General features: G+C 43.6%; 1 protein-coding gene across 3 annotated transcripts in view; it reads left to right on the top strand.

The window, feature by feature from the left end:
- Nucleotides 1-15494, top strand: part of LOC144128633 (cell adhesion molecule Dscam1-like) — a 292609-nt gene that overhangs the window by 255307 nt on the left and 21808 nt on the right. For all 3 annotated transcript variants that reach the window (XR_013313811.1, XR_013313810.1, XM_077662174.1), the window contains 8 exons: nucleotides 1252-1400; nucleotides 3262-3393; nucleotides 3625-3795; nucleotides 6665-6735; nucleotides 8128-8380; nucleotides 9238-9333; nucleotides 11310-11495; nucleotides 14876-15202. Coding sequence is in view for 1 of the 3 variants with exons in the window: in XM_077662174.1 (XP_077518300.1) it covers nucleotides 1252-1400; nucleotides 3262-3393; nucleotides 3625-3795; nucleotides 6665-6735; nucleotides 8128-8380; nucleotides 9238-9333; nucleotides 11310-11495; nucleotides 14876-15202 (1385 nt within the window). In the remaining 2 variants the exon portion in view is untranslated. The remainder of the gene's footprint in view (nucleotides 1-1251; nucleotides 1401-3261; nucleotides 3394-3624; nucleotides 3796-6664; nucleotides 6736-8127; nucleotides 8381-9237; nucleotides 9334-11309; nucleotides 11496-14875; nucleotides 15203-15494) is intronic.

Raw genomic sequence — 15494 nt, forward strand, 5'->3', positions numbered from 1 at the left:
ACCTGGAGTGCTCAAAAGCAATGGATGCGAGTTGTAGCTTGCTACTTTCATGTGAAGATTGAAACTCATGCCCTTTCCTGCTGTCTCCGCACAGTGGTGATGAACGGAAACTTCTGTGGTACACTTCGGGCGTACTTGAAGTGCCTGATATTAGCAAATTATGAGGGCCGTACCATATTGATCGCATAGTCCGCCCCATCTTTCGTTGCGCCAGTCATTAGTAGTGGGCTCTCGTTTCCACTCCCCGACGGAAGTATGAGTTGGATGCATTCATATTATGGTTGCCCGCGCATTTGCTTACTGTGCATGTCCGTAGACTAGCAGTAAGGATGACAGTGAGCGGCAAAGGTAGCGCTAAAGAACATGGCTCTTGTGTAAGGTGTGAGCTCTTTGGAGATTCAGTGGTGACTTGTGGCAGGATGTGGAGAACCGGCAGCATTTTGAAGTACCGCCTTCTACTGGATGGAAGGATGAAAGCAGAAGAATAAAGATTTGGGCAAGTTGGCACGGTGTCAGTGTGAATCTACCAGCTCGAAAGGCAGTGACGGGAAAGGAGAAAAAACAGGCTGCAAAACAGGGTGCGGAAAGCAAGCCGCACGCCAAAAGCGAAGGGGCCCAGCTCCACATTTCCTGGACTGGCGCCTACTGTTATAACGCTCGCCAACATCAGGCGGCTGGAAGCCAGAGTTGCTAGCCTTCCACCTAATAGAAGGCGGTCCTGCGAGATGCTACTTGCTCGTCCCCACACTGCCACATGTCGCAAATGAATCTCCAGAGGAATAACAACCCTCTTCCTCAACCTCCATGTTGTCCAGTGTTCCCTTTGGCGATTATTATCATGAGCGGTCCGCTCGGCTGCTAACATGCACAAGAAGCTTGAGCACTGGCTACCACAGAATCGATGCATCCAACTCGTGCTACTCTACTAATGACCGGCGCAACGAACGATAGGGCGGACAAAGTGGTTAGGGAGACACAAAAGTACACATAAATATGGTACGCCTACGTATAATAGGCCTCGTTGTATGATGAGCGCCAATATCACAGCATAGACGACTTCTGCACCATTCGATATCCTGATGCTTACCTGGCTGTCTCCTGGATCAAAACAACGGTAGCAGACAGATTATGTGAAATCCCGGTAAAATAGACTATTTAGTGAATTCGTTTTGTAATTTATGCTGAGAAGCACGCCACACTTATGGTTGTAGTGGTCGAACCGTTAATTTTAGCATACTCGATTTTTTACAGGTACACCCTCCTAGCCGATTCTTCGGCGGGAAAAATGACTTCAACATTGACGATCTCGTCAGCGGAGAGAAGAGACGGTGCGCTCTACACCTGCTTAGTGAGAAACGCCTACGGTTCGGACGAGACAAACATACAGCTCCTGGTACAAGGTAAAATCGCTGTACGCTAGAGAATGATAGCTAAATGGCGCTGTTATTATCTCAGTGGTTGACCAATTGTGTTTAACGGGACATTGAGGACAAACAGTAGCTGGCGTGTGTCGACAGGGTACCATGTTCGAATCTCTAAGACACCACTCTCACTGAAAACGGAGCTTTTATAAGCTAGAAAAGACCAAGAGACGAGGTACCAGTGCCGCCACCACCGGCCGTTTTCGCAAGTAAAATGCATGCGTCTACTCCGCGGTTCGGACGCCGATCGTCTCACTTTTTTTTTTATCCTCACAAATCGGTAGTAACAAGTCCTTTTCGCTAAGGCAGCCACGAGTTTCGATCGACTGACGGGAAGATTTTTAAATCTAATTTTGTCTGTCATACGGACTGCATTTTCTTTTCCTGCCGGACAATCGTCAACATTCACAGAAAGAGCTAGAGAGTCAATTTTTACTGTGAACAAGACATGAAGTTCTCCTCAGTGCCCCTTTAAGTACGAGGACTTGCCAAACAATGCACGAGGAAGGCACTACTTTTATGTCTTATCCAGATAAGAGATCCCATTCTCTTAGCCGACGGCCTGTTCTTTAAGTCACATTTTTACCGCGCCTTTTAACGTGACAGCGTTAAGGAGCACGTGTCGCAGAAAAGCCGGTGTCGTCGGCGGCGTTGGCCATGAGCGAAAAATGGCGAATCTCGGTGAACACCTGAATTGCGCTGTAAGGGAAGGGACTTTATTTCCCTTACGGCGCGGTACGGGTGTCCACCGAGATATGTGAGACAGGCCTCATTTGCTTTCCATAAAACCAATTTACATTTCATCTTCCTTTTCTTAAGGCCCAGTTCGTGTGGCCGCCGAGATATGTGAGACAGGCGTCCTTTCCTTAAATTGTCCAAAGGGCCAAGCATCGCGCCGAACGCGCGATGGCGTTCCGTGCATTCCTTGGCAACGCTGCAACACGCTGTCGCGTCTCACTCTTAAAGATGAAGCTTAAGCGTCCTCCAAATTTTTTTTTGCTTCTTTATCATCTAACCTAAAATCACTGATTAGAAGAAAATCTATATCATAAACCATAACTATATGGGTTTCTCATCCCTGATCCGAGAAGACATTCAGAAGAGTGGTTGTTTTTAATATTTTTAAGATTTTTAAGATATGAGCTATAACACATATAGTGAAGCTCTCGTCTTCCAGTTTGCGGCTGCGTTTTGAGATACAGTAAATTAAACATAAGAGTTCACGGATTCAAAATTTTAATTTCGTCATTACCTCTATCAGATTAGCAACGGGTGGCATTTATGAATACTTTTCCTTTTTTCTTTTCAATTTGCACGTGGAATGTGCTTAGACGTTCAATGGTTCCGACATACATGACATGATGCTGAATGCTTATGGAAGAACGAGAAAAAAAACGGGGTAATGTTAAGTAACCGATCTTGCGCCTAACGTTCATAATTTTCATTACAGGAGTCGGGGAGGATCTAGCGGTTGCTCTCTTCGATGCTATGCGTATTTTGTTTTTCCACATTTGCCCGGCGGATAAACTGATACTTACGCTTGGTGTTGTGTTAACAGAAGAACAATAGAGAGCAAGCCTATTCAGTGACAAAGACATTGACAGGTGCATTGGGCAAGTTATAGGATTGAATGGAGAGGAACAGCTAGAAAACTCTATACAGGAGGTGTTTTAAGTGTTATAACTGAAGCGTCGTCATTCGGCTAAATTATTTTGAATTATATTGAATTAGTTGTTTGTTTAAACTGCGCGATGGTGATTCAAAATTTATTAATGCATGCGCTATCATTATCAATGTTAAGGTAGATTATGTCGTAATATAACATATTCGACTTTTGCAGAGCCTCCTTCTTCGCCGGCCGATGTTCGAGCACTCAAGATTTCAAGCCGCACTATTGAGATAACCTGGTCTCCATCATACAATGGGAACAGTCCCATACGGAAATACCACGTCCACTTCACGAACACAACGAGTAAGCGCTTTTGGGAATTTTCAGCCTAAAAGATTGCAGCAGCGTTTTTACGAAGCCTCTCACAGTCCCAACTTCTGGAGTTCATTGTGATAAGAGCGCGCGAGCAGCGCCTACGAGCACAGGAAATGAGTTCGTGAAAGCGGCGTATTAGTTTAGAGAAAGTTCATTACCAGGAGGCGACCGGGCGATGCAGTGGATTTCAGAGGCGCTGACGACGCCTTCTCTCTGCAGGTTGGGACGCCGCCGGAGCACCCTCTCACCTTTCCGTTCCCGGCACCGAAAACAAGGCCATTGTTTACAAGCTGCTGCCAATGACAACCTATAGGATAAAGGTGGTCGCTGAAAATGCCTTAGGCCACAGTCCGCCAAGTGACACGCTTGAAGTGACGACGAGCGAAGAAGGTATGGCACTTCGTTCCTTTATTCCCATCGTAATTTTGGCGCAGATCTTGGAAGCTTTGTGTTCTCAGGATGCGAAATTAAATGACACATCACTTCATTTAGAATACACACTGATATACAATGTTTTCTATTGGCAGCGCGAGAATTTTGCGGCAGTACGGGAGGCATATTATTCCCTTTACGCGTTGTTGCCAATAGTGCTCAAGAACTCTAAGAATGGTAACGTCGTATCTTTATTACAATTTTCACTTCAGGATCACAAGGTATTTGGTATAGGTACGCCTGTCTGAAACACTCTGCGGTAAATGTATATGCTTTCGTTTCGCACATTAGCTCCAACGATTAGGAAACACTTGGCTATTTGAGTTATTTTTGCCTCGGCATTGCTGAATGCCTCAACCAACTTTTCTGTTTCTAGAATTCGTGGCTCTCATTGAGAAAGGGTTTAAAGCGTTATTTCGTTTGGAATTAGCTAGTTACTTAAACAAGAAATTAATGGTGGTTTTCTGAACGTCGCGTCTAAAACCTTGAAATTTGGGTATTGTTTCTTGTCTCAAACATAATTATTGTGTTTTTACTCGTCCCGAATTGGTGATTGGTTATTTAATGACTGGTCAAACAGGAAAAAAAAAACCCTGTCTGAAAAAGATAGCTTACTTTCCTCAAACGGCGGAAGTGTACCTCACCGCTTCAGGGTTTTTCTCCACCAGTGAAGGGCCCTAAATTGCATAAGCTGTTTTCTCGGGAATACCATGCACTTCCTTCACGCATAACGCAATAATTTAGCAACTGTAAGGCACCAGATGAATCCTAGAGCCTCCTTCAGTTCTCAAAACGATCACAAAAGCTCCTCATGCAAACGAACACACGAGAAGCTGCCCCGTACGAAATAAGAACGTGGCCATGGAAATGGAGCGAGGGATTACAACTACCACGGGTATTACACCACAAGGCGAGAGCTTCGAATTACTCAAACAAGGTGTTAAAACTTTGAAGCTTGTTCACGAATGTGCGTCCGCCCTGCGCTTCCAGCCGCGAAAATGTTAATGTCTGCTCTTGTGTCGGTGTAAACGAGTCATCGGTTGTGCGTCACCGCAGTGCCTTAAGTTACGGCACCACTGAGCGGATTTCGATATTGCATTGTTAGTTTATTTAACTCCTAAATGCATCCCTGAAAGAAAATGCTCGGTGTTTCATACACGTTCAAGAAAGCCGGTTTGTCTTCAGCTACAACGTGTATCCAGCCTTGAGGAATGGTCTCATAAACGCGTTGCATCTGCTAGAAATATTATGCGGCAAGTTTATAATGCACAAAAAATGAAGACTGTCTTGTCACAGTATAAAGATAACTATAATAATGCTTTTTTATTGTTTTTCTGAAACCTTGTGGTTATGTACTTTCTTCAATGTCAAGCTAAAATATTTACCTATCCAATAAATATATACATCAATGAATATTTTATCTCTTAGTACGCGAGTATCCACAAACCGCAGTGAGCATTAATAATGATTTCTAAGTATTGCCTTAGAAGAAAATCTCTGAAATTATCATAAAAACTTCCTTTTTGTGAAGTTAGCAAAATTTCGTATACTATAATAATTTGAAGTCACCCAGAATTACTTGGTGTGCTTTGCGGCTAGAAAGTTGCGAAAAATAGGAATGTGCTCAAAACTTTTATCTACTGCGTTAACAAGAACGTACAATATGTTGTAATGCTTACGGTTAGCCGCATAGTGAACAATGTCTGTATAAAACAAGAAAAATTATTCAGCATTGTTATTAACCACCCGAAAGTAATGTTGTTCCGTGCTTTGGTTTCCTAAAGTTTGAGCAATATTTCCTTCTTCGCGAAAGATAAGTCGTTCGCTTTTATACTGGTCAAGTAAGTATATATTCGTGTAGAATTAGGTGTTAAGCAATTTATATTAAAGCTTATTTCTTGTTTAGGATAAGAACTTCTATAAACACCGAAAAAACTTTTCGGGCGCGAACTACAAAATATAAAGAATATTAAAAGTAACCGGGCGCATTCTCTGGCAGTCATAGATTTGCTGTATAACTTTTCTGACTTAAGGTTTTATTATAGTTCTCCTTATTCGCACCCAAAGGTGTAAAAAACAGCAGGGAACGTAAGAGCGGAAGTTCTATACTAGGTGATCATGATTTTTTGTGCTTCGAAATATTTTTTCAGGACATAAACAATTGCCAGTCTTTTTTTTTTCAGTAATCAGGTATTGACATCAAAAAGTATAAGGTAAATAATACAGGTCCACCGGCTACATCTTGCATTATCTGGTCTGAAATCGGCTTTTAAACATCTCAGACGGCATAAAATTTTTTATGTGATCGCATGCACTGTGTGGGAACTTTCCATGCTTCAACTCTGTGCTTGTGCTAAATGTTGACCAGGATTAGGCGTCCGCTTCTCGCCGTGATTTTGGAAGGGCTCAACGCGATATGCGCTTCTTCTGTGCCACACATTGCTTTTATTGTATTATGAAAAACCTATTTTTCCGCCAAGTGCATATCTGTGCCACTATTACAACTCCAAAACATTTTTTTGTAAATATCTAAAACTAAAAACACCGAATAATTGTACATGCGTTGAATCGACTTTCACTTTACACGCGGTAAAATATCGTGTTGTCTCATTGAACATGCCTGAGAAACTTCAGAGAGAGAGCGTTAGTGAACTCATTAACCGAATAAATCTAAGAGTTAGACATATAAAACCACTTTTTAGGCAAATAGTTCATGCTACAATGGCACAGCGGTTCTAATTCCAGGAGCACTCTTCCTAAATTATTATTATATCAAGAAACTCATTTGTGCATTGCCGCGCATGGTTATAGTCCCTTCATTTGCCAGCCCCCGGCGGACCGCCACTGCATGTCAAGGTCGAGGCCACTGGCTCCCAATCCTTAAAGGTGACTTGGGAGGTAAGCAGATCCTATTGCTTTTATTAGATTCCATATCCTTCCTTCTTCCTTCTATTATGTGATAGTTTTGTTTTTTAAGTTAAAAATAGATTCGCTGTTATTGAAGAGCCTTACTGCTCTCATTATTTTCCGCATGGAGCTGAGGTCACAAAAGACAGGATGCGGAAATACCAGTACATGCAAATCATTGAGCCCTAACTAAGCTTTTCTTTCAACCGCCTTGCGAACATCCGTGCCGTTAAGAAAGAATGGAAACCTTGTGATAAATTACTTCGCAAGATTTCGCGCAGAGCGTTGCGCTTGCGTCCTAAGTGTTTGCTTGCAGCAAAGAATACTATAGGACCCTGACAACCCAAGTGCATGTTTCATACCAACTTCTGAAATTTCTGAAAATCGCCTTCTTTATTGGAGTTTTTTGTAAACATTAAATTAATTCACTCTTACACTGTTGCCGCTAATATCGCCAACAGAGCGCGCTGTTATGTCAATAGAATAGCTTACTTAAGACTAGTCATTGATTACATACACTAAAGTTGAATACTTATGCCTGAATAGTCAAAAATGCAGAACGAGTTTGAAACGGGCATTTTAGTGCATCACCGAAAAAGATAGCACTAGTGTGTTTTTTTTCGCACCCTAAACCACGGCCAAACACACTGAAAGAAAGCGAGAAGACAACTTATAGACGTGATTCGTCATTGACTACGGCTGTGCTTATTTACACCTTTGACAAGTACCACTACCGTAACTAAACGCGAAAAATTCTGCCCATGCATACACTGCACTTATTTTGAAATTCGCCGAGTGTACTGTGGGAAACTATTGTGAAATTGGAATGCTTCTTAGAAGAAAGAGCATATTCTCTGAAACTTCAGCTCTGCAAATTTTTCAATGAAAGCATTGACTAAACTGGTATCTGCCACCATTTGTACTTCGCAGCATTTCATGGGGCATATATGCACCGACTCTTTCATCGCTTGCTACTTGAGTTGTTTTCAGGCAATTTTTCATGCAAAGAGCAGGGAGCAAATTTTCGCAATTGTGTGAAAATATTCGATAACTGAAGAATGCACAGTACGCGAAATTTCTTTTTATAATGATTTACCATGACAAAAAGAGAAAACGCGACACAAGTGCGCAGCTCTTCTGCTATCTTTCCCCTTGTTTGTGTCAGTGTTTTCGCGCGATTGGGGAGCCCATTATGTCATTGTGAGAGCTTTTATGCAGCTGGGAGCTCAAAATCGCCGCAAATCATACGTTTCACGAAACATTCACTGCGCAAGCTGCTTGTTCAGAACATTGATAAATTTCGCACACTAAAACACTCCATTTTCAAGGCACGGCGCCATGCATTCAGATTCTCATTGCTTCTACTGCGGCCAACGCGCGCAGCCTCCGCGCAAGGAGCTTCAGCACGGCAAAATCCAAGGCTACTACATCGGCTACAAGGAGGAGGAGCGTGAGGACGCTGAGTTCCAGTACAAGAACGTCGAAGCCCTGGACGCCGGTGGCTCGCGACGACACCACATGAGCCACCTGACAAACCTGAAGCGGAAGACCACCTACGTGGTCAAGGTGCAGGCCTACAACAGCGAGGGGGCCGGACCCATGTCTGACGACATCAGCGCCACCACGCTAGAGGCTGGTACGCTACGCTAACACCCTGGATGCCAGTTCCTGGTTTAAGCAAGCTAAATGAGCATCTTTACTTAGGTTGTTTATCTGCAGCTGGTCGATTTGATTGGTGTAATCAGAACTGTAACTGGCAACTGAATTCATCCGTACCCGAAGTTACACGAGCACCTCGGAAGATAGAGTGCCTTATAGGCTCTAACCCTTTTTTTTGGGGGGGAGGGGGGGGGGGCGGCGTGAAGGGGCAATCGAGTTTAAAGATGTTACATTCAGATGGACGTTTCGAGCGTTCTTTTCCTCGAAGCACATTGTAGATGTGCCAGCGGTTCACTTGAATTCCACTGCTACTGTAAAAGAGTTTAGGCTGCTCTTTTCGGCGCAGCTTTAGTGCTAGAACCTTGCGCCATCGGATTATGGCTGTTTTCTGAGACTGTGTAGGACTATGTGAGGAATACATGAGTCGCATTTGGCACAAAGGTCATCAAGCGACGCATGGTTGCTGCCCTTAACAGCCGGTTCCGCTCTTCTACGTGAGGTGTAATGCCGCTTTTGGAGACTGTTCCTGATATGAGAAGTTCTGCTAAGAAAAAGACATGACTTTTTTTTTTCTGAATGCAACATATTTCGTTTCGATCATTCAGAAAAAAATAATGCACAAGAATCATGGCCTGCTGAACATTCCTCGCATTTTGTGGTCACAATTATTGCACAATAATGCGATTGAAAAAACAAGTATGACTAGAAGTTTAATCGTTTAGGAGAACTGGAGAGACATCTACAAAGCACATGCATTTTATTCCTCACTTTTTTCCTCTGTTGTGTAGCATACATAACCTAAAAAATTTCTTGTTACGCCTTTTTCTCTCATAGTGCCACCTACATCCCCGGCGTTGATATTCAAATCAAGTACCACCAGTTCGGTTACCGTTGAATGGGAACGTTATCCAGACGACATGACGGTCAGAGGTAAGTGACCTGGCATCACTGGTTTCTTTCATTGTGCTACATTTACCAACAGCAGCGCAGAGTTCCACAATAACACATACTCGCAGATAAATGAATTCTCACATATTGGTAAGAGAACGGAAAGAACTACGTAAAGACTTAATGCGAAGAAGCCATTTTTTATGAGCTTTTATTCAAGGAGCTCTGTACAGTAGCACATGTTTCATTGCCTTAACCATTCAAATACAAAAAGGCATCGTGAAAAAGATCTTGGACGCAAACGCTATAGTCGCCGCCGCACATTCAATAAGGCCCGCTTTTAGAGCTCACACAGGTTGTCGTGCTTTCAAGCAGATGGCGCCCTTCACTCTCGGCCTATCGATCGATTCTGAAAATCATTTCCTCTTGTAGCGCATAGATGGCAGCCCTGGTCTTTCCTCGTGACTTGAGCCATCCGGAACAATACCGGCGGGCTGCGAATGCTAGGATTTGGGCATAGGTTGTAAGCTCAGCAAGTTGCTGGCGCAAAGCCACGTACAAAATAGTCTTGTCCTCAGTGAGTTGCAGAGGTTAAGACATTGAAGCAATGAATTTGTCAACATTTTTGAACGGAGAAGAAAGGTGCTACTAACGCTTGCACGCAATTCATGCACGTTAGTACATTGTACTTGATGAAGTAACCAGCTCTCGCGCTTTTCTGCTTTGCCTATTTGCCACACCTAACAGTGTCCGTGTATAGTGTCAGTGCCGCCTGCCGTTAATCTCCTTCAAATAACGCTTCCGTTCGAGACGAATCTTTCGTTTCCCAAACGTAATGTTAACTCGTGCATAGAAACCATGAGACGAGAGCAGTTATAGATTCATATTTGAACAGCGCAGTAAAACAACGGCACACAACGAAGAATGGACGCCAAAAGCGCTGACTCGCAACTAGATTTTTATTCACGGCACAGGTCTCTTAAATACTAGGAACAACAAACACAAACGAGAGGGAAACAAATAAAACACAAAAGCTAATCATGCCCACAACAGTGACGATTGGCAACAGCGCAAAGCTACACATCTTGGGCGGATAGGTACATCATCTCTTTATCAGTTAGTTTGACAGAAGGGTCACTAATACAACTATCTGTTTCCAAGCGGATGTGAAAACCCTCTAATATTCCACGGGTTAGGCTGTCATTATGTTTACCTAAGATGACGGTGTTAGAAAACAGAGGGATGCATGTACCTTCTCTCCAATGACGAGCAAGGTTGCCAGATTACCCATTTTCTCGGGACCTCTGGTGCTCACTTAGACGAGCGTTAACACACCGTCCAGTCTGGCCAATGTAAGTCACCCCGAAAGTGCACGGTATTCTGTACACAACACCGACATTACAGGGCACAAAAGGGCTCTTATGGTTTGTCTGACAGCCTCCACTCTTTGTCTTAGCGGTTGTTGCTTTTGCCTTCGCTTCCACCTGCCTGCACACACCTCTAAGTTTCCTTGGCGCTGAAAAAACCACGTCAACATCGCATCTAGCCGCCACATTCTTTAAACCATGGCCTACACCATCTGTGTAAGGCACCACCACAAACTTCTTTTTTTCTTGTTTTGGTTTATCCCCTCTCTTGATCTATCTTAGAAGTTTATCGCGCTTGTGCTGTCCATTCTTCGCTGTGTCCCGTCGTTTTATTGCGCTGTTCAAATTTGAATCAGTACGAACTCGCCAAGTTCGCACCCTTAATGCGCTGTTATGGGATACGTGACTACAATAGCTGCTTAGATAACAGCTTTCTCAAAGCGTACCCAGCCGAGGAAGGGTTCGGAAAATACACAACACCTGTGATACTATTGGATTGTGACACATTTTCTTGTCTCTCCACGCTATCATTGTCGCAGACGGAGCCTATAACTTTAAATAGTTCACCAACGTAAAGGACTTAATTTCACCACAGGGGTACCGAATTATTTGCCTGCACAAACTGGCGTCGTCTATGTGTTTTTCTTCCAGACTACGTGCTTCATTATCAAGCTGAAGGGGGCGAGTGGCAGCAAAAGGCCATCAGTACAAGCTCGAACAAGTTCACTTTGGAAGGACTCAAGTGTGGATCGTTGTACAGTTTCTACATGACTGCTACCAACAGCCTTGGTACAGCCGAACCGCGCGACATAATCTACGGGCGGACTAGGGGTGCAGGTAAGCACATGATTGCATAATCACAGGACGAACTGCCGTAGAATGAGACTAAGTTATATCACCATTTATAGTGCCCGCCGGCAACAGTTTTTAGGTTGCTTCATGTTTGCAGCGGTACGAAGATGTAACAGTGAATTTTCTGGGATAGCTTTAAGCATGAGTACATTGTCGTAGTTGCCCAAATTTTGACTAACCTGCTTAATTCGTTCAAGATGTAAAGTCTGTACCACACACTTAGAGGTCTTCGCTATCGCGTAAAACCCGATTTTGCCCTGCTATAGCACCCACAACACTTTTCATTAAGATAGAATTAACCTCGATTTCAACACGCAAATGGGATTATAACGAACGTCCGTTTTCTAGTGCACGAAGTTTTATACAACACTAAACGATATGAGCATATCTAGTGCTTTTTCAAGGAAGTTGTTATCGGTTTCACTGCCCCTTTTTATCTTTTTACTGTTCTTATTCATCAGTCCGGCGGCTTATTTGAAGGTAAGTACGAAAAATTCGTTTTATAAACGAGAGGCCAGGAAGCGGGTAAGAACCAGACGTCTTATTATCTTTGGCAAGAACATATCCTGCATTTGCCAGAACACATCTCAAGGGTACGTAAAAAGCTAGCTTTCAGCTTTTACGTACAGGTGCGGCCAAAAGTAAATGGAGCACGGTATTGCCTTCTAACATTTTTCACTCGCTTCCTAATTGAAACTGGCAACTGTGATATAAGGAGGCAAATAGTAGACAATTATGCGCTTTCTCATGAACAAATAATTCTTCCTCATGTCCTATAGGAAAGGCGAGCTTGCAATAAGCATGAAATGAAGTGTTCCGTTTACTTATGTCCGCGCCTGTACGTATTAAGGCAGCGCAAAATGAAGCGTGCAATGTACTTCGTTCCTTCAATTGTACGCTATTTCACTGTCACACTAGATACTGCTGCTAATCTTGGGGCCAAACGTACAGAATGTAATTCCCATATATAGAGAGAAGACAGAACTTCGACTTATAGGCCATGCGTCTTCAAATTATAGCAGCTGTAATCTATACACGAACATCGAGGGTTGTCACTTGAGTACATGCTTAATTACACACTATGCATATTATAAAATAATATTAATAATACTAGTGCTCGTCCACCACTCAGTCGTTTCATGTTTTCATCCGGTAACAAAAGACGAGCGTTAAATTGCAAATTCAGCCTGCCTGCCTCTCGTGCTATATACGAGCAACAGTTAGCTCAATTTTCCGGTGCAAAAGTTTGCAACCCTGTCCTTTTTAATGTGAAACATGCAAACAATTTTAAGCTGACTTTCAAGTTTGGTTGATTGACAGCCAGGGAGAGCCCTCACTCCCTTTTTTTGAGGGGAGGTTTTTAATAAGGCATACTGCGAAACCAGTCGGCGGAGCGTATGCAATGGGGTTCGATGACCCCCGTTGCATACGCTCCGCATACGACTCCCGATGATGGAAGAGGGTACGAAGAAGAGCAGAGAAAATAATAGAAATAGAAAACAGAAAATAAGAAAGAGATAAAAAGAAAAAGCCTCAAAGTTGCGCTACTAATTCACTTCACTGAAAGCGATGTGCGCTATAATACTCATTATTGGTAAAAATTAAAAATGAGTAATGTTAGCATGCATCGGTATGCCCTCGCTAAAGTTTGCGGTATGCACTAGCTAAACTGTGCTCGCTAAAGTTCAAAAGAACGGAGAGATTTGCTTTTGTCTTATACAGAATGATAGTATGAAATAAGTATACACTAATTTCGAGGTCCTCTGAAGTGAAGTGGCTCCGAGAATACAGAAAAAAACACCACAAGGTTTATCATGTAAAAAAAAAGCTTCTCCGCGTCGTCCATCGCGTCGTCCGATATTGCTCTAGCAATCGGATATGTTGCATAGGCCCAGAAGTTGACTGCACACGATTAGTTACTCTCTCTCTCTCTCTCTCTCTCTCTACCTCGCGCTTTTTCACTTTCATGTAATCTGTCAAAGTGGTCACCTGCCGTGGCTGCGCCGTTACTAGCTCCCAAATAGGTGCAGAGAAGGAAGCCGACGCAGCGCTCTGTGTGATAATTCCATCTGAAGAACAGGCTGCAAGATCGTAGAACTACTCCCCGGCCACCAACAAGCGTGTTTTTAACCCTAAGCGGCGCTCACGGTTTGAAATATTCGCATACGGGAGTAGAGTTCGATGTCAGCATCGCTTGGAGCAGTGTAGGCAATGTATAGCACGCTCGGTTTTTACTACACCGCGAGTCACAGCACACCCCAAAGCCATCTTTGTTTACAAACACAATGCTTGTCTATAAGCCCACGGAGGTTCTATGTACGGATACAGTGTGATTTTTTTTATGCAATCTTGAGATATGCGGCAAAGTTTCAGAAAAAATTTCCCGTTGAAGAAACCCGCTTGCACAGAATTGATGGGTCTGGTAACGTCCAGTTGTTTCTTACAGCCGCTGTTGGCTCAACATTGCTAATGTAGAGAGTGCATTCCATTATCTAATGTATTTGTGAAACTTTCAGTTCTTCCTCTCCTGTGCCAAGCTTTGAAACAGTCCTTTCAATGTTTTTTTTTTCAGTAAAAAGTGTTCTTTCTCTACGGGAGTATTTCTGTACTCTTTCTTTGCAATGCAAATCTCCGTCCGCACCAAAGAGCTCTTTTTTCGTCACTGATCCCTTCTGTCACGTGGACTTTTTGACAACACGCCTCGGTGACTCAGTAGCGTTGGCGTTCGGCTGCTGATACCAAAGTTGAGGAATCGTATACACGTCGCGGTGGCAGCATTTTGATAAAGAAAAATGTCAAGGTCACCCGTTTACTGGTGTAGACAACAACAGCAACCCGTTTACTGTGCGATGTCAGTAGACGTTAAAGAGCGACAGATGACCGAAATTGATCAATAGCCCTCCAGTACGATGTTTCTCATAGTCCATGTACAGCTTCGGGATTTGAAATCGCAATTGTAATAAACCATACCTACCATTCTATTGCAAACCATACCATTCGACGTTATACACTACACAACATATACGATTTCCGTTCAATGGCCTGCTTATGCCGTTCACCTATGCAGACGTTCAGCGAAAGACGTATGACTAAAATTTACCTGGCGGTGCCCTAAATTTGATAAATATACCAATTAAATTATAATCACCAAATTAATTTTATTATACCATTGTAGTTCCAAGGACCATTATATTGCCTATTCTAACAGTATTCCATTTTGCGGCAGTCATATCCCTGTCATGCGACTGTGGAGGGTACACCTTGGAATTAAAGTTTTAAACAAGAGTCTGGCTTACAATCTGATTTATCCGATGGGTGCCTGATTGCATGTCTTTAAACCGTTTTGTTTTTGCTGCCCAATGCAGCGCCAGTCTCGTCCAAGGTGGAGAACTTTATCGGTCTGAACGCTACGTCGGCCACACTGAGACTGGACATGTGGCAGTCGGGGGGCTGCCCGATCCTGCACTTCGGTGTGCACATCAGGCCCGCGGGACCAGGACAGCAGCAACAGCAACAGCAGCAGCAGCAGCCCTGGAAGCTGGTGTCTGACGCCATCCCCGCGCACCAGAGGCACTTCGAGCTGCGCCACCTGTCACCGGGAAGGGAGTACGAGGTGCGCGTCAGTGCCTACTCCGACGCCGGAACCACCGAGGCCGACTACACATTCAGGACGCTCAACAGGTCGCACATGGGTCAGCGGCTTTTCTTGCGATTGCAGCTTGTACAGTCCGGCCGGAATGAAACGCCAACAGCACCTGTAAACAAAATAAATGTTTTCCCTTAATACTTTCAGCTGAAGTATAACACTAGTCTGATTCATGATTCTGGGAAAAGGGTTTAGAGAAGTACATGCTCATAAACCGGCTGTAAAGGAATGTCTGGCTCCAGAGTATAACAGTTCGCCGCATGCGTATTCGCGTTTCATTCCGACCTCACTGTAAATATAGGAATCACCGTCCGAAAGGTGACACTACTAATTGTGAG

This window comes from Amblyomma americanum, chromosome 4 (genome assembly GCF_052857255.1).
Source record: "Amblyomma americanum isolate KBUSLIRL-KWMA chromosome 4, ASM5285725v1, whole genome shotgun sequence".
Classification (NCBI taxonomy): domain Eukaryota; kingdom Metazoa; phylum Arthropoda; class Arachnida; order Ixodida; family Ixodidae; genus Amblyomma; species Amblyomma americanum.